The following is a 19059-nucleotide window of genomic DNA, read 5'->3' on the forward strand; positions in this document are numbered from 1 at the left end:
GCGTCATATTCCTGTCATGTATCCAGGACCACACATCCAAAAGGCTGGACAGTGATGGTGTCCAGTGCACTTAGTAGAATGTGGCCTGAGGGATTATCTATGGCTCAGTTTTCTGTCAACTTCTTGGTCCATTTTCTCTTTTACAAATATGCCTCCCCTCCCCTTCCCGGGGTGTGCTAATTATTAGGCTGGGAAACTTATTAAAATGTCAATATGTACAGTACAAAGTATCAAAATTGCCACAATAGTTCATCTGTGTTGATTTATGAAGAAAATTACTCCACATTAGGCTTAAAAAGACCAAAGGACTGGTCGAATGTTTGGCGAGTCCAAATTCTTGTGTTGGAGTTTAAGTTAGATGCTTTTCCCTTAAAGTATCAAAAAGTTGCACTGATTCCATTTGTTTGGCAAGAATAACGTGCCTGATTATTTCCCTTCACAATAAATGTAAAAAATTAGCAAAACAAAGAAGCCCTGTAGTTATACATCATAGAAATGCCCAAACATGCAGTATTTACAACAATCTCTGAAGGCAGTACCGATGTTATTTTGTCCTGTAACCTTAATACCTCTGAGCCTGTGGCTGCTATACGTGTAATTTAACACCCCAACCCTGTGTAACTGGATCACCCCTTCCCCAGGTCACATTCGCTGCACGAGTTTCATTTTTCATCGTAGAGATTCAGTGAACCCAGGACAGAGCTGACCGTTAACACGAATCTCGGCCAGAGTTTTGCAAGACTATCCCTATACTGCCCTCAATTTGCAGCCATCGCACGATTGCAACCAGGCTTGTAGATATTTCAAATATGGCACAAAAATATTCCTTAGGATATATAAGAATTCTTGTGCACAACCAAAATTGAACTTACTTGCTGATGTTTCGATGTCTGTCAGACATCTTCCTCAGAGCTTCTAACTGGAGTTCTGCTTCTCGCCGCTACATGTAGCCGATGTAGGTGGCGCTTTTGCGGCGAGAAGAACACTCAGCGAAACGTCAGCAAGTAAGTTCAATTTTGGTTGTGCACAAGAATTCTCATATATCCTATATTCTACCAACCTGATGAAATTATTTTCCGAAAAATATTCCTGTACTCCTTCAAAATTCTCCCTCACAGCTGACCATTATACTTGAAAGACATTTGTTATAGCAAGCCAGGAAGAACTTTGTTCACATAATTACTTGTATCAACATCAAAATGTCTTGATTAATTCATTTTCTTACATGTATATCACAAAATTTCTTACATCACAAATTTCATAGGTTTCTTTACGTAACTATATTAGGAAGATACCTGAAGTGGCCTTTCTGCGAGTTAAGAACTATTCAGAAGCTCCTTACTGCACCTTTTGGAAACTTGCGATATTTTCCAGACATTGAGGACACCAGTTGGAAGCCCTTATTTCAGCTCACTAAGCCGGCATCTCAGCAAAGCTGCGGCACGTTGGTAGCGCTGTCACGGCCGAGCGATTTGACAGAGCGCTCAACAAATTTCATCCATATAAAAATTAATTTTGTGCTTCCTGTGTTTTGTTGTCTTTTCACTCGCACTGGTACGTTTTGCACAACATTCTCGCCAATTACACAAATCCGATTTAAAATGCTGTGACGCCAGTGACAAGCCACAGCCAAGTGAGATGCCCACTGAAGTGAATGCAAGTTTGGGTTTTACATTCCCTTAAGAGCTCAGCAATGGCTAGTATGGCATCTTAAAGTTTACCTCTGTCTCTGGGTGGGTTCACATGACTGTATAGTCAAGTTCGTATGAGCTCAGTATCTAAACATTTTTTGGGTCTAGGAAAAGTTTGCGGCCAAAAAAGGTTTTTGCCTTGTTTGATCACCAATCTTCAGACTTGAAGTGAAAGGAAAACATAGCTTTTTCTCAATAAATTTTACCTAAACTAAAAGATCTGACTTTCCAGTTTTACCTAAACTAAAAGGTATACACTCAGTCATTTGAACCCACCCTAAGGTTGAACTCTGAACATATGTTTGGATGTCTGTAACACATAGATGTAAACCTTAGAAAATACAAGTACAGTCAAACCTGTACAAGATATGGGCTCAAAATAATTTTTTTGAGAAAAGGCGCACTGGTGCACTTATTCTGTATACGTAGTATAAAAATTAAGGTTCAATATTATTGATCATCATTGTTCAAGATTAATGATTATCAAATGTAGACTGTCATAGTTTTTCAAAATGTTATTTAAAAGTGGAATTAAATTGTAATCTTCTATCATATCATCATGGAAGATTTGAACCTATCCCCACAAAGTGAATAGCCATGCTCCTATATGATGTTGGATGCCCCTGGGCCTGTAGCCGCGGGCCTGTAGCCATGGGCCTGTAGCCGCGGGCCTATATGATGTTGGTACCCCCGGGACCTGCAGGTGCAGAGGGAGCGGTTGGTCCTGCGGGCGCTACGTAGGCTGGGGGCGGCGCGCCCGGTTTGATGCCGTGTTTCTTCATGTAGGACAGCAGCTGATCGGGCACCTCCGCCAGCACATCCTTGGCCAGCCGTGCCTGGCTGAGGACCTGGTTCCCCTGCCTGTCCACGTAGTCACGGAACGGAACAAACTGGTGGGGGGGGGGGGGACAGGGGCGTCGATGAAGGTTAGACATCCAGGTAATATAAGATATGCCAAATAGCAGTTACCCAAGCAACTGGATATGATTTTGGAAATAAACAAATGTTTCAGGCAGTATTCAAATACTCTAAGCTGTCCATTTAGCTATACCTGCCTGTACGATGTCCCGGCTGTACTGAACAGCAGCTGGCTGACCCTTAACTGTGGCTTTTTGGCTGTTTCCCTAGATTGTACCCACCTGTAAGATGTTCCTGCTGTACTGAACAACAGCTAGCTATACCCCTAGCTATACCCCTAGCTGTGGCCCCTAGCTGTACCCACCTGTACAATATCCATGCTATATCCACCCTAGCTGTCACCTTAGCTGTCCCCCAAGCTGTACCCACCTATACGATGTCCCTGCTATACTGAACAGCAGCTAGCTATACCCTTAGCTATACCTTAGCTGTCCCCCTAGCTGTACCCACCTGTACAATATCCATGCTGTTGTACCCCTAGCTATACCCCTATCTGTCACCCTAGCTGTCACCTTAGCTGTCCCCCTAGCATGTACCCACCTGTTTGGTGTCCCTGCTGTAGTGAACAGCAGCTAACTGTACCTTAGCTATACCTTAGCTGTCCCCCTAGCTGTACCCACCTGTACGATGTCCCTCTCTGCCTGTCGGCCCCGGTACGACAGTCTGACCTCGTCTCCGTCCAGGATCTCCATAGCTGTGCACAAGGTCAACACAAGGTCAATGCAATGTCACACAACATGGTGCAGAAGTAGACCAAGGTCAGCAGGGATTTATAACTAGATAAGACAGTACAGAACAGAGAAACGTACCTTCGAAGTCGTCGTTGCCGACACCAACGATGATGATGGACAGCGGCAGTGTGGCTGCCTGGAGAACAAGGTGTTAACCAATGGTTAGTCTTTATCATCCCTGTAATGTGTGGCATCTGCTGGGCGGAGCTCCACACCGGATTGTGCAATTTAAAAAAAAAATTCAAAGTAAACGTGCCTCCATTTCAGCCAGTTTTTACTGTTTACTCGTAGACTACTACAAGATGACATTTCTTCAAGACTCCTGGCAAGACATCTTACATTGACGATGGCCTCCTTGGTCTGCTCGAAGTCGGTGATGACTCCGTCTGTCACGATCAGCAGGACGAAGTACTCCGAACCCTCCCTGCTCTGGGACGCCAACCTGTCAATCAACACGGCAACTGTCAATCAACATGGCAGCTGTCAATCAACATGGCAGCTGTCAATCAACATGGCAGCTGTCAATCAACATGGCAGCTGTCAATCAACATGGCAGCTGTCAATCAACATGGCCGAACAGCTGGATCTGGCGCAGCATCCACTGTTAATGGTTACCTAGCTACAGTTACCTAGCAACAGTTACCTAGCAACAGTTACCTGGCGACATGGTTGATGACAGGAGAGAAGTTGGTGGGGCCGAACAGCTGGACCTGGCGCAGTGTCCACTGGTAGGCCTCCATGATGCCGGCCACGCCGAAGCAGTACGGGTTCCCGGGCTGCCCGTTCAGCGGGAAGCAGTGCGACACTGCGTAGCCCGGCGGGGTTCTCGCGCCAAACCCAAACGCTGGGAACAACTTGTCACTGGGCAGGGAGGGAAGGTTGGGGGTTAGAAAATAAAAACAAACATTTGCTGTGACATAACAGGTCCTCTATGCTACTGGGCTCTCGGTGCCTTAAAGTTAAAGTTTGTGCCTGTTTCTGTGCCCAGAAAGGAGAAGTTCACTTATCCTCATCTATCATATTCCTGGATAATCTCCCTGACACCTCCATTGTCTACCTTATCATGACTATGATTAGGATTCGGATCAGGGTTAATCCCCAGTGTTAGCATCAGTGTTAGGACTCACGGTTAGGATTAAGGCTAGGGTTATGGCCCGGGTTAGGGTTAGCTGTAGGTTTGTTACCTGTCGTAGTCCTGTATGATCTCTCCGACCGCCCACAGCGCAGTTGCGTACTGGTTCATACCGTACGGGTTGATGTAGTGGAGCGATGTCGGCTGCGTCGGCTGGCCTGTAAATAAACACAAATAAACATGGAGTAAACAATGCATCATGATCATCATCTGTAATGTGTAACATTACACCTTTTCAATATAAACAACCGTAAGCAAACATTGTTCTACGACATGAACAATGACTTAAATTGCAAAGGGTTCACTATTAGTGGGGCTTGAGTGATAACTTGTGTGTGATACCTCAGTATGACAGCTACAGCAATGAGACTACATTTCTGATACATGTAGACCTGGGCATTGTATTGTATTACAATCTTGATACAATTTCACATACATGTAACGTGTGCTCACCATTTGAAGCTGTGAAGTCGATGGCTACTGTGAAGTTCATCTGTGTCCTGCAACATTGCACAGACCCGGTTAGTACGTCAGCCATGTACACTACAACCTACCCTGGACAACCTTACCACATGGGTCAGCGACCGCAAGATGGCTTTTTTATCATGGCTGGTTTTAATGTACATAATTTTAAATGGTGGCACAATTCAGCTACCGTGCTGCTATGCCGTGCATCTGTAATCAAACTTGTCAAACTTGTCAAAGTTAAACAGACGAAAACATTGTGGGATACTAAAGCTGAACATTGCACGAAAATAAGTCTCATTAAACAAGAGCAAATTGCCAAATAAAGTGAAATAATCGTTGACACGCAAGACTACATTTTTCCTTAACTAGTTTTCATTGTTTCCTGGATACGTACTGCTGCACATCCGTAGTTCTGAGCAAAGTGCACATCCTGGTGTGAGTGAACATAATCAATTGCCTTGATCTAAATATTCAGATTGAACACTGCTAGGACTGAACAGGAACATGTACTTGCGTGTTTGTGGGAAATTTACCAGTAAGCAAAACAAACAGAAACAGGAAGAGCTGTGGGCTCCCACCCCAAACATGACCCTGATGCAGTCTGGGAAGGAGAACCGCTGCTCCCTTGGGATATTCAACATTTCTTACCTGGCTAAGCTGGCATTTTGACCTTTCATTGTTTTCTCATCAATGAATTAAGAAAGTATGGAGCCATAACGAATATTGATAGATGGGCATGGAAGAATTCTGAATATTATGTTTTTGGACCATATGGATGACGTCATCAAGTTCTAATGCCCCTAAATGCAATAAAAACAGCACTTTGGTACATACCACTGTGAAACTATGTTTTTCATGTGCATGACAAAAGCTACCAACACCCCCTTGTGACATTCAGTAGTACTGCAGTACAAACAGAAACATGCAGGCTCACCCTCCCCTGACGTAGTCCAGAAACGAGTACTGCTGCTCCCCCTTGTGACATATAACAGTAATGCAGTACAAACAGAAACACTCACCCTCCCCTGACATAGTCCAGAAACGAGTACTGTTGCTCCCCCTTGTGACATATAATGGTACTGCAGTAGAAACACTCACCCTCCCCTGACGTAGTCCAGAAACGAGTACTGCTGCTCCCCCTTGTGACATATAATGGTACTGCAGTAGAAACACTCACCCTCCCCTGACGTAGTCCAGAAACGAGTACTGTTGCTCCCCCTTGTGACATATAATAGTACTGCAGTAGAAACACTCACCCTCCCCTGACGTAGTCCAGAAACGAGTACTGCTGCTCCCCCTTGTGACATATAATGGTACTGCAGTAGAAACACTCACCCTCCCCTGACGTAGTCCAGGAACGAGTACTGTTGCTCCCCCTTGTGACATATAATGGTACTGCAGTAGAAACACTCACCCTCCCCTAACGTAGTCCAGGAACGAGTACTGTTGCTCCCCCTTGTGACATATAATAGTACTGCAGTAGAAACACTCACCCTCCCCTGACGTAGTCCAGAAACGAGTACTGTTGCTCCCCCTTGTGACATATAATAGTACTGCAGTAGAAACACTCACCCTCCCCTGACGTAGTCCAGAAACGAGTACTGTTGCTCCCCCTTGTGACATATAATAGTACTGCAGTAGAAACACTCACCCTCCCCTGACGTAGTCCAGAAACGAGTACTGTTGCTCCCCCTTGTGACATATAATAGTACTGCAGTAGAAACACTCACCCTCCCCTGACGTAGTCCAGAAACGAGTACTGTTGCTCCCCCTTGTGACATATAATAGTACTGCAGTAGAAACACTCACCCTCCCCTGACGTAGTCCAGAAACGAGTACTGTTGCTCCCCCTTGTGACATATAATAGTACTGCAGTAGAAACACTCACCCTCCCCTGACGTAGTCCAGAAACGAGTACTGTTGCTCCCCCTTGTGACATATAATGGTACTGCAGTAGAAACACTCACCCTCCCCTGACGTAGTCCAGAAACGAGTACTGTTGCTCCCCCTTGTGACATATAATAGTACTGCAGTAGAAACACTCACCCTCCCCTGACGTAGTCCAGAAACGAGTACTGTTGCTCCCCCTTGTGACATATAATGGTACTGCAGTAGAAACACTCACCCTCCCCTGACGTAGTCCAGAAACGAGTACTGCTGCTCCCCCTTGTGACATATAATGGTACTGCAGTAGAAACACTCACCCTCCCCTGACGTAGTCCAGAAACGAGTACTGCTGCTCCCCCTTGTGACATATAATGGTACTGCAGTAGAAACACTCACCCTCCCCTGACGTAGTCCAGAAACGAGTACTGCTGCTCCCCCTTGTGACATATAATGGTACTGCAGTAGAAACACTCACCCTCCCCTGACGTAGTCCAGAAACGAGTACTGCTGCTCCCCCTTGTGACATATAATGGTACTGCAGTAGAAACACTCACCCTCCCCTGACATAGTCCAGAAACGAGTACTGCTGCTCCCCCTTGTGACATATAATAGTACTGCAGTAGAAACACTCACCCTCCCCTGACGTAGTCCAGGAACGAGTACTGCTGCTCCCCCTTGTGACATATAATAGTACTGCAGTACAAACAGACACACTCACCCTACCCTGACCAAATCCAAAAACGAGTACTGCCGCTCCCCCTTGAGACATATAATGCTACTGCAGTAGACACCCTCACCCTCCCCTGACGTAGTCCAGAAAACGAGTACTGCTGCTCCCCCTTGTGACATATAATGGTACTGCAGTAGAAACACTCACCCTGCCCTGACGTAGTCCAGAAACTAGTACTGTTGCTCCCCCTTGTGACATATAATGGTACTGCAGTAGAAACACTCACCCTCCCCTGACGTAGTCCAGGAACGAGTACTGTTGCTCCCCCTTGTGACATATAATAGTACTGCAGTAGAAACACTCACCCTCCCCTGACGTAGTCCAGAAACGAGTACTGTTGCTCCCCCTTGTGACATATAATAGTACTGCAGTAGAAACACTCACCCTCCCCTGACGTAGTCCAGAAACGAGTACTGTTGCTCCCCCTTGTGACATATAATAGTACTGCAGTAGAAACACTCACCCTCCCCTGACGTAGTCCAGAAACGAGTACTGTTGCTCCCCCTTGTGACATATAATAGTACTGCAGTAGAAACACTCACCCTCGCCTGACGTAGTCCAGAAACGAGTACTGTTGCTCCCCCTTGTGACATATAATAGTACTGCAGTAGAAACACTCACCCTCCCCTGACGTAGTCCAGAAACGAGTACTGTTGCTCCCCCTTGTGACATATAATAGTACTGCAGTAGAAACACTCACCCTCCCCTGACGTAGTCCAGAAACGAGTACTGTTGCTCCCCCTTGTGACATATAATGGTACTGCAGTAGAAACACTCACCCTCCCCTGACGTAGTCCAGAAACGAGTACTGTTGCTCCCCCTTGTGACATATAATGGTACTGCAGTAGAAACACTCACCCTCCCCTGACGTAGTCCAGGAACGAGTACTGTTGCTCCCCCTTGTGACATATAATGGTACTGCAGTAGAAACACTCACCCTCCCCTGACGTAGTCCAGGAACGAGTACTGTTGCTCCCCCTTGTGACATATAATAGTACTGCAGTAGAAACACTCACCCTCCCCTGACGTAGTCCAGAAACGAGTACTGTTGCTCCCCCTTGTGACATATAATGGTACTGCAGTAGAAACACTCACCCTCCCCTGACGTAGTCCAGAAACGAGTACTGTTGCTCCCCCTTGTGACATATAATGGTACTGCAGTAGAAACACTCACCCTCCCCTGACGTAGTCCAGGAACGAGTACTGTTGCTCCCCCTTGTGACATATAATGGTACTGCAGTAGAAACACTCACCCTCCCCTGACATAGTCCAGAACGAGTACTGCTGCTCCCCCTTGTGACATATAATAGTACTGCAGTAGAAACACTCACCCTCCCCTGACATAGTCCAGAAACGAGTACTGTTGCTCCCCCTTGTGACATATAATGGTACTGCAGTAGAAACACTCACCCTCCCCTGACGTAGTCCAGAAACGAGTACTGCTGCTCCCCCTTGTGACATATAATGGTACTGCAGTAGAAACACTCACCCTCCCCTGACGTAGTCCAGGAACGAGTACTGTTGCTCCCCCTTGTGACATATAATGGTACTGCAGTAGAAACACTCACCCTCCCCTGACGTAGTCCAGAAACGAGTACTGTTGCTCCCCCTTGTGACATATAATGGTACTGCAGTAGAAACACTCACCCTCCCCTGACGTAGTCCAGGAACGAGTACTGTTGCTCCCCCTTGTGACATATAATGGTACTGCAGTAGAAACACTCACCCTCCCCTGACATAGTCCAGAAACGAGTACTGTTGCTCCCCCTTGTGACATATAATGGTACTGCAGTAGAAACACTCACCCTCCCCTGACGTAGTCCAGGAACGAGTACTGCTGCTCCACCTTAGCGTACAGCAGAGTCACCGTCCCCGAGTTCTTGTACTTCTTCTTCTTAACCTTCTTCTTGGGATGGATCACCTGGAGGGAAGTGAAAAACTCCATCGTAAAGACCAACATCATGCAGGGAGACAAGTAGCTAACATAGTAACAAGCTACATGCTGATGGCAGCTTAGTTTTAGTGACTTTCACTGTCACCAGTCACCCACCAGAATTTCAACATTGCCAATGTTTGATATAAACAACTTCTGAGCCTGCCCTAAAATGTTTGCTCCGACAGCTAAAATCAAATGCCATTAACTTCTTTCTAGACAACCAGTAAAAATCACAGACTGTTATATTAAATGCATCTACAGTTACTGTAACAGTGATTATCTCAAATACAAGTCTTGTTGTGGCTCTACACTAGGTATATACAAACTGCTATCTTGAGTGTTTTAAATTCCTACCTGACTTGTCTAACAATCTACAATGCTCACGAGCACTAGCCCATGTAACATGCCGTGTGTCACACGTTCCTGTTTACTCACATCGAAGGTCTGCGAGCCGGTGGGTCCGGAGGTCAGCTGCCGCAGGTTGGTCGTAAACACACCGATGAGGTCATGGCTACTGGGGCGGGAAATCACCATGACAACAGACTCTTAGCAACGTCACCATGGAAACAGTCTCTTGGCAACATCATGTCACCATGGCAACAGGTTCTTAGCAACACAATATCACCATGGCAACAGTCTCTTAGCAACACCATATCACCAAGGAAACACAATGCACCATATCACCCATGGCAACAATTGCCAAGTTACAATCCATTAGTATGAAGGCAATACTATAGTCACCTTGTGTGAAATTAGTACAACATCACAGACTATGAAAACTATTTATATTGTTCTCCTGGTTACAACATAGATGTAGAATACTGCCATGACAACCACCTTACCTAGTGAAGCTGCATCATTTTACCATGGTAACCAAGATTTGCAGGTAGCCATGTGGGGCAAAACTTACCCATGCCATGCATAGGGCTGCTCCGACGCATGCAGAAGTTAAACCATTATGGGGTCAGCATTAGCAGGGCTCGAAATACAACAGGCATGCATATGCAAGTTTGTGCATGTAAAATTGGTGTGGTGCAAGTACTCTAAGACCAAACTTGCACTGATATCACTGAGCAAAACATCTGGAAGAAATCACTGAATCTTATAATTGTAAACTAAGAGTGAATCATCTTAAACATTAAACCTAAATTCACCTCTCTATGAAACTGTTTGAATGTGCAATTTAAAATCAACAATGAAATGCATTACAGAAAAGAAACATACATCCAAACATGTGGTCTTTTTGCTGAATTTTCATGCTAATGTGGTCTTCATGTATCTCATTTTACTCACAATCATACAATTTTCAGACAGGTTTATTCATAGTTCACTACAAGAGGTTGTGCAAGTAATTTTCTCCTGGTGTAAGTAACTTTTGGCTCAACTTGTACCAGTCCAAGTTTACCCCAAAGTGTATTTCGAGCCCTGATTTGGAAGCTAGTTTCTGAACATTCAAGCATTTTATTGTTATTTTCAATTCTATTTTCTGTCACTTTTACCCAGAGTCGTCCAGCATAGTTTTACGCCTTTTACGGTCACTGCTTTGCAGTGGGACCCTGTGTTACAAATAAATAAAACATTTTTGTAGCACACGTACACATGCACACAAAAACAAGACTCGGTAGGGCACAATCCTCCATGCAGTAATTAAAAGTGTTTGCAAACTGTGGCTAAGGCATTTGACATGCCCCATGTCAGACTAGTGTACTTACCCTCCGTCCCTGTTCCAGTCATAACACTCCACTTTGATGGTCCTGCAGTGAACAGAGAAAATTGCAGGGTTAAACTCACTTCAGGTTCTGGTTCGGAATGTGTTATGACCGGATAGTGAAGTAATCCGTGAAAATAAGACCTTAGTTTTGGCTATCAATTTTTCGGCTACCGCTAAAGCAGTGTACATAATCTTTTATATTTCCCAAAAAGCATGTGCTTCATGCGCGATAGCGGCAACGTCGCCTGATTACCTAGATTGTGCGTTCTATTTGCGTTGTGTGTGCTTCAGCAACACCGGAGCTTGTGGAAAACGTATCGGATAACTTTATTTTGGTCATAAGTCATTATCCCAGGAAAACTCGTTTTTTCCATGTAGAGGCTTGTAAAGAATTACCCAGAATTAGCACTTGTTTTGTAAAAAATTGATTTTTATTGACGGCTTTTACCAAAAATGACATTTCTACAAAAACGTCTACTGAGTCTGTCAGTGAGCGACAAGGCAACCCTTTCTATCGGAAACGTGAATTGTCCGAAAACCGATATTTTGAGAAGCGCTAGTGCTTTTCTGAGAGACAGTCAAATCGGCCCCAAATGGTTAAAAAAAAACCTCTGAACCGAGACTTTCAAGCAAACATAATTTACTCCATTTTGATGTTTCCACTGCAGTGCAGCAGCGCCACCTACCTGTCATAGTCAGCATTGCAGAAGGTCCTGACAGGAAAAGTGAAATGTTTCCACTGCGGGTTCAGCGGTTTTTGATGACCTCCGTCTTGTGGCAGGTTGTCCAGCTGTGGACAGTAACAGTTCAGATGAGTTAACCCAACCCAAGTTTTACTCCAAAGCAGAACCACATGTAACACTTTGCTGGGAGAATTCTACTGAGAGACACTACAACTCTGTTTAGATTTCCTGTATGTGCACAAATGAGCACTGGGCCCCCAGAGCCACCCCTTTCACTTTCACTTTATTTATTCAACCAGGAAAAATACAGCTCAGGTCAACCCAGACCATTTTTTCAGGCAATCCTGGGCAGAAACAACGCAATAACATTAAATAACAACACTAAATAACAACATAGCTGTAAAAGTATCGTTGCTACTTTTACCCCAAGAGGTCAGTCTGCTGTTAGGAAACTGTGAATACACGTGTCGTCTATATGTGTCGTGTCCGACTCTCTCTATGACTCCCTGGTTTAGAATTAAATCAAAGCACTCTCAACATTGGTACAAGAGGGTGGTTACTAACCTCTGACAATTTCAGATTGTTTTTTTTTTTACTGTTTCACAAAAGGAATAAAAGTAGGCTGGTATCCTATAAGAGCTGCTGAGTCTTTTGTGTGAGGAGGAAAGAGCTTCGGCAGCTAAAATAGATTTGGATACCAGCTGAGCTCGAAAAATCAGGAATCTTTAAAAAAGCTGGAGTGAGAAAAATTCTTGCCTTCCGTCCTCATTGCATCGGTAGAAGAGCAGGAAGGGGTCGGACTTGCCGAAGAAATCCTTCTTATCCAGCTTGGAGGCGCGGAACTGCAACGTCACAGCGTCCTGGAACAACAACAAACAATAAACAAACAAACAAACAATCCTTCTTATCCAGCTTGGAGGCACGGAAATGCAACGTCACAGCGTCCTGGAACAACAACAAACAATAAACAAACAAACAAACAATCCTTCTTATCCAGCTTGGAGGCGCGGAACTGCAACGTCACAGCGTCCTGGAACAACAACAAACAATAAACAAACAAACAAACAATCCTTCTTATCCAGCTTGGAGGCGCGGAACTGCAGCGTCACAGCGTCCTGGAACAACAACAAACAATAAACAAACAAACAAACAATCCTTCTTATCCAGCTTGGAGGCGCGGAACTGCAGCGTCACAGCGTCCTGGAACAACAACAAACAATAAACAAATAAACAAACAAACAATCCTTCTTATCCAGCTTGGAGGCACGGAACTGCAGCGTCACAGCGTCCTGGAACAACAACAAACAATAAACAAACAAACAAACACATCATTACATAGGACAACTTGTCACAGCGTCCTGGTACAACAAGGGTTTATCATAGACAACAAACAAACAAACAAACAAACACATCTGATGCATTAGATCATAGTTGGGTACAGCATCATGCCCAACATAGTAACATGTAACATAGACTGAGGCACACCTCTAACATAGGCAGTGTCACAGCACTGGAACAATACCATGGTGGAGAGGTGGGTAAGCGTGGATGGTAGAGTTAAAGGCAATCTGATAGCCTGTATGAGGCTGGGGGGGGGGTGAGTTTTTATCCACTGTGTCTATATACAAGGTACAGTATCAACTCTCCCCTTCCACTGCTCTTTTTCTCCCCACGACACATTTTTTAAAACCTGGCAGAAGTGAGGAAAGTCATGATTTTCCGAAGGAATTTGTGTCTAGCTAGGAATGCCAGGAACCCGAGTCCTCTCAAACTCATAAACAAACAAACAAACACGCAACCCACCTTACAACTACTCAGCTCCTCGGCTGACAGGATGATTTTGCCACACTTCTTAGCTGGACCACTTCTGGAACAACAAGGACAACAGTCAACAAAAACAACAACAACTGTTCAGTTTCAAACAATGACAACAGTGTAACGGTGTAACAGTTTGGACCAATAACAATTAGTTCCCTGATCAATTAAGCTATGATGGCTCCGCTCCGGCCAGCGTTCTATAAGAACACGAGATAAATTTGTAGGATTATATCTTAGTTCAAAGCCAAAAAGACAAACTCAAAGCGTAAAATGCCTATTATAACTTTGCTTGCCTTTGCTATGCTTAAGGGCTTGTAAGCATACAAAAGTCATGTTAATTTGTGTTAATGTGTGTGTGGAGGGGGGGGGGTGAAAGCACGTTACACCAGCTAAGCACCAACACATTTGACCTCTGACCTGATGTTGAAAATCCTGTCTTTGAAACCCAACTGTGGCAATCTGCCGATGGGGAAGGGGGGCGTAAGAAACACACACAGAACAGTGGGGGGGGGGTTTGGACATACAGAACAGTAGAGTGAAGTTAAATTTCTTTTCTTTCTACTTACGTGAATGAAATAGTTCAATGGATGGGATGATAATTTTCAGCATCGTGCAATTAAAACTTCTCAGGCAAAGAGATTAAAAGTGTTTTTCCTCATGTATGCACGAACACTTGTCTAATTATTCATTTAACAATTTATACAGTTTAAGAGGCAGCAAGCAGCAGGTTAGCCTGATGAAACAACCTTTAAAATGAAACCTGGTGAGTTGTGAAAGCAGGGAGACAGAAGTTGTGCTGATGACTGCAGTGTCTAATGGATTAACAGCACCTACGTGAGCGGAGAGTGAACGTACGTGAGCGGAGAGTGAACGTACGTGAGCGGAGAGTGAACCTACGTGAGCGGAGAGGGAACCTACGTGAGCGGAGAGTGCACCTACGTGATCGGAGAGTGCACCTACGTGATCGGAGAGTGCACCTACGTGAGCGGAGAGTGAACGTACGTGAGCGGAGAGTGAACCTACGTGAGCGGAGAGTGAACGTACGTGAGCGGAGAGTGAACGTACGTGAGTGGAGAGTGCACCTACGTGAGTGGAGAGTGAACCTACGTGAGTGGAGAGTGCACCTACGTGAGCGGAGAGTGCACCTACGTGAGCGGAGAGTGAACCTACGTGAGCGGAGAGTGAACCTACGTCAGCGGAGAGTGAACCTACGTGAGCGGAGAGTGCACCTACGTGAGCGGAGAGTGCACCTACGTGAGCGGAGAGTGCACCTACGTGAGCGGAGAGTGAACCTACGTGAGCGGAGAGTGAACCTACGTGAGCGGAGAGTGAACCTACGTGAGCGGAGAGTGCACCTACGTGAGTGGAGAGTGCACCTACGTGAGTGGAGAGTGAACCTACGTGAGTGGAGAGTGCACCTACGTGAGCGGAGAGTGCACCTACGTGAGCGGAGAGTGAACCTACGTGAGCGAAGAGTGAACCTACGTGAGCGGAGAGGGAACCTACGTGAGCGGAGAGGGAACCTACGTGGGCGAAGAGTGAACCTACGTGCGCGGAGAGTGCACCTACGTGAGCGGAGAGTGCACCTACGTGAGCGGAGAGTGCACCTACGTGAGCGGAGAGTGAACCTACGTGAGCGGAGAGTGCACCTACGTGACCGGAGAGTGAACCTACGTGAGCGGAGAGGTGTCACCCATACGTGAGCGGAGAGTGCACCTACGTGAGCGGAGAGTGCACCTACGTGAGCGGAGAGTGCACCTACGTGAGCGGAGAGTGCACCTACGTGAGCGGAGAGTGCACCTACGACCCTATCCGTGGACGGCGAAGGAGTGGCAACCTCTCCTTGAGCCGGAAGAAGTGCAACCTTACCTTGAGCGGCAGGAGTTGCACCCTTCGTGAAGCGGAAGAAGTGAACCTACGTTGAGCCGGAGAGGGCCACCTACGTGAGCGGAGAGTGCACTATCGTGAGCGGAGAGTGCACCTACGTGAGCGGAGAGTGCACCTACGTGAGCGGAGAGTGAACCTACGTGAGCGGAGAGTGAACCTACGTGAGCGGAGAGTGCACCTACGTGAGCGGAGAGTGAACCTACGTGAGCGGAGAGTGAACCTACGTGAGCGGAGAGTGAACCTACGTGAGCGGAGAGTGAACCTACGTGAGCGGAGAGTGAACCTACGTGAGCGGAGAGTGAACCTACGTGAGCGGAGAGTGAACCTACGTGAGCGGAGAGTGAACCTACGTGAGCGGAGAGTGAACCTACGTGAGCGGAGAGTGAACCTACGTGAGCGGAGAGTGAACCTACGTGAGCGGAGAGTGAACCTACGTGAGCGGAGAGTGAACCTACGTGAGCGGAGAGTGAACCTACGTGAGCGGTTTCTCGATCTTGCTGCCTGGCGCGCCGACAATCTCTCCCAGGGTACATGTTACCTGCCCAAGGAAGTCCTGCACAAATAATGCAAAATAAAAAAACAACAAATAAAAACAAGAAACAAATCAAAATACGACAACAAAATGTACGCAAGTTAATGACACATATCAGTACACAACAATACAACAACGAACACATCAGAGCTGTTGCCACTAGGTTCAGTTTCTCACCTAAAGTTTGCTACTAGAATGTCAGACAACCATTCTAACATTCTTGTTGGGGACAAGTTGGCAAATTTTGATATGGATAACTTTGCTACTAGTAGGTTATTTTGTACACATATATATACTGTATATAAAGATATTAAACAAAAGAAATATTGTAAGAAAATTGTCTAGTAGTAGTACTCACATGTTTGGAGAGATCAGCACTTTGGGAGTCAATGTCGTACCTGGGAAGACAAACAGCGGAGGAGAATCAGAGTAGGAACAGACTTTGTTGGGAGTACAAGACATTCTGTTATTACGGGAGTAAACATTTATACCCTGGTACAGTTTAGCTGAGTGAGAAGCTCTGAGAGACTCTGACAAGTTATAACATACAGAAGGAACAGATTTTGTTGGGAGTACATGACTTTCTGTTGTTACAGGTCTGGAGTGAACATTTATATCTTGGTGCAGTTTATCCGAGTGAGAAGCTAGCTAGACTCTGACTTGTTATAACATACAGGACAGAAAATAGCTGAGTTTTGACGGGAGTTGGTTAGAAAGTCATCATAAAGAAGGCCGGGATTGCTAAACACATACCCAGACCTACTTCCTTTAATTATTTTCTAACTAAGAGATCTAGAAAGTATCAGTACCAGACCCAACGGTTTAAGACTTCCCTTTTGCCCACTGATACAACAATAGAAGAACAAACTGTTAGTTGTGGAGGGATCATCAGGTGTGAGATAAAGTCTGGGACTCTGACAGACAGACAGAAAATAGAACTCACACTTTGAACATGAGCTTCTGGGACTCCTCGAAGAAGTAGTCGATGGTGAACTTCTTGACAAAGTCGGGGTTGAGGGTGTTCCATATCGTCTCTGTACGGCCGTACTGGGGGGAAAGGCAGCCATCGTTAACCATGGTACGTGTAGTAATATATTGGGGATGCAATACTCAGAATTTTCCAAATGAAAGCTTTTCTTGTAATGGTTGTAATAGTCGTAACCGTTATTCATCCAGCAAGATCGATAAAGTCTTTATTGAACATGGCAGAATTAAACAGTCTCGGGGCATACATGCAGATGCTTAAAACTTCTAGTGCAGCCAAGCCAAGGAATGTGCTTTTCCTTGAAGACCTTTCTGAAACTTTCTGTACTCTGGTACACAAAAGTACTCAGTCTGATAAACATGCTGATTAAACTATTCTTACAATGGATATCATCTCTAGTCATGTCGAAAATGAAAATAATAATGTGATGAAAAATAAAACAACTTTTAAAGACAACTATCCTAAAAGGGTCAACAAGACTGAAATGTTCTCACCTCTCTGTACTCGGTGGAGGCGGTCGCCTGGACAAACATCACAGCCACTGTAGGGGAACAAAACTGGTCATTCCAGACTTTAAACCTTTTCTGTAAAGCATCAGCAGCTCATTTTGTTATCCCCTAATTTGTTGGGAAGGCCATGTTATTCATGTGATTCATAGTGAGAGGACCAAATTGTGCATAATTGCCTTCCTTCATTTAAGCGTTATTCCTGGTATTCTTCTGAATTCAGCTTTAACCGTTGTGATCTTTTACAATGGTGTTTGCTTCAGAGCATATGTCATATGTTGTACCCTGTAAAACTGTTGTGCATTAAAGTATATATATATATATGTATTGGAGGTCCTATTAGGCTCATGTATTAGATAGATGGATAGGTTACTGTTATTACAGCCGACCAAATTTGCAAATATTGGTAAAAAGAAGATGAGAAAATAACTTACTTGGGTCCGACTTGGAGAAGACATCCATATCCAACAGGTTCCTGGGGAGAGTACATTAACACTCATGTCATGGTCAGCTGCAGAGAGGGACTGTACATTAACACTCAAGTCATGGTCTGGTGAGCAGGGGCTGTACATTAACACTCAAGTCATGGTCAGCTGCAGAGGGACTTTACATTAACACTCACGCCATGGTCTGGTGAACAGGGACTGTACATTAACACTGAAGTCATGGTCAGCTGTGGAGGGATTGTACATTAATATCCTGACATGATCAGTGAAAGGATGCACAGTGAGATAGGGGATTGATAATCATTATTCAATTCATAATCGTTATTAGGGACTGTGCATTAACACCCACTGTCTTTAATTATTAATCTTTCAGGGTAGTCTCTATTATCATGGATAGAGATTAGGGATAGTGCATTAACATAACCATCTATCGACACCCGGTAGCTGAAAAACTTTGGAGAGGCGAGTATGAACAGTCTCCCGTGGTTGGAACCCTCACTGAACCCGGGACGCAAACTCACAAACCCAACGCTGCTAACCAAGTACTAGTAGTTACGCCAAAAGGTTGGACCCTTTGGCATGGTCAGTTTGGCTGCACTTGAACCCCACTGTTACATATTGTGCCTCATGTAGAACTTGTTACTGATGCAGCAGCACCCTCTAACAGAACCCACCTGCATGACAGGGAGATCTCCACCTTGGTAGCCGGGACGACGGTTTGCTGCGGGTTCTGGGGTTGGTGAGGAACTCCCGCCATCCTCGCTCGACTGCTGACGCGACTGCTCTCCTCACCCAACTGCTGACGCTACTGCTCTCCGGAAACTGCCTCTGTGGTGCTCTGACTGGGTAGGACGTACTGCAGGTATTAAATAATCTACAAATTCACTACAACTTAGGAAACAAGTTGTAAATAACATCACTTCTGCCTGTAACATCTTGCCATGTACACAATATTCACGTAACTTGCAGACTCACAGCAAGACAGACCATGGCTCTAG

The 19059-nt window shown here is 45.3% G+C and overlaps 3 protein-coding genes across 3 annotated transcripts in view; all 3 read right to left on the minus strand.

Moving 5' to 3' along the window:
- The window catches only part of LOC118416894 (neuronal pentraxin receptor-like), a 626618-nt gene that overhangs the window by 445676 nt on the left and 161883 nt on the right, over positions 1-19059 (minus strand). The gene's annotated exons all lie outside the window — the stretch shown is intronic.
- Positions 1-19059, minus strand: part of LOC118416887 (uromodulin-like 1) — a 388377-nt gene that overhangs the window by 175837 nt on the left and 193481 nt on the right. The gene's annotated exons all lie outside the window — the stretch shown is intronic.
- On the minus strand, positions 1096-18845 carry LOC118416902 (copine-8-like). Its single transcript, XM_035822189.1, is given in 20 exon segments — positions 1096-2581; positions 3230-3303; positions 3419-3476; positions 3680-3782; positions 3998-4201; positions 4525-4630; positions 4926-4972; positions 9363-9478; positions 9929-10004; positions 11206-11247; positions 11891-11957; positions 11960-11994; positions 12644-12747; positions 13691-13754; positions 16069-16145; positions 16483-16522; positions 17068-17171; positions 17604-17650; positions 18050-18090; positions 18736-18845. Coding segments are annotated over 20 exon segments (1707 nt in total). The 5' UTR covers positions 18819-18845; the 3' UTR covers positions 1096-2362.

The sequence above is a fragment of the Branchiostoma floridae genome, chromosome 5, assembly GCF_000003815.2.
Source record: "Branchiostoma floridae strain S238N-H82 chromosome 5, Bfl_VNyyK, whole genome shotgun sequence".
Classification (NCBI taxonomy): domain Eukaryota; kingdom Metazoa; phylum Chordata; class Leptocardii; order Amphioxiformes; family Branchiostomatidae; genus Branchiostoma; species Branchiostoma floridae.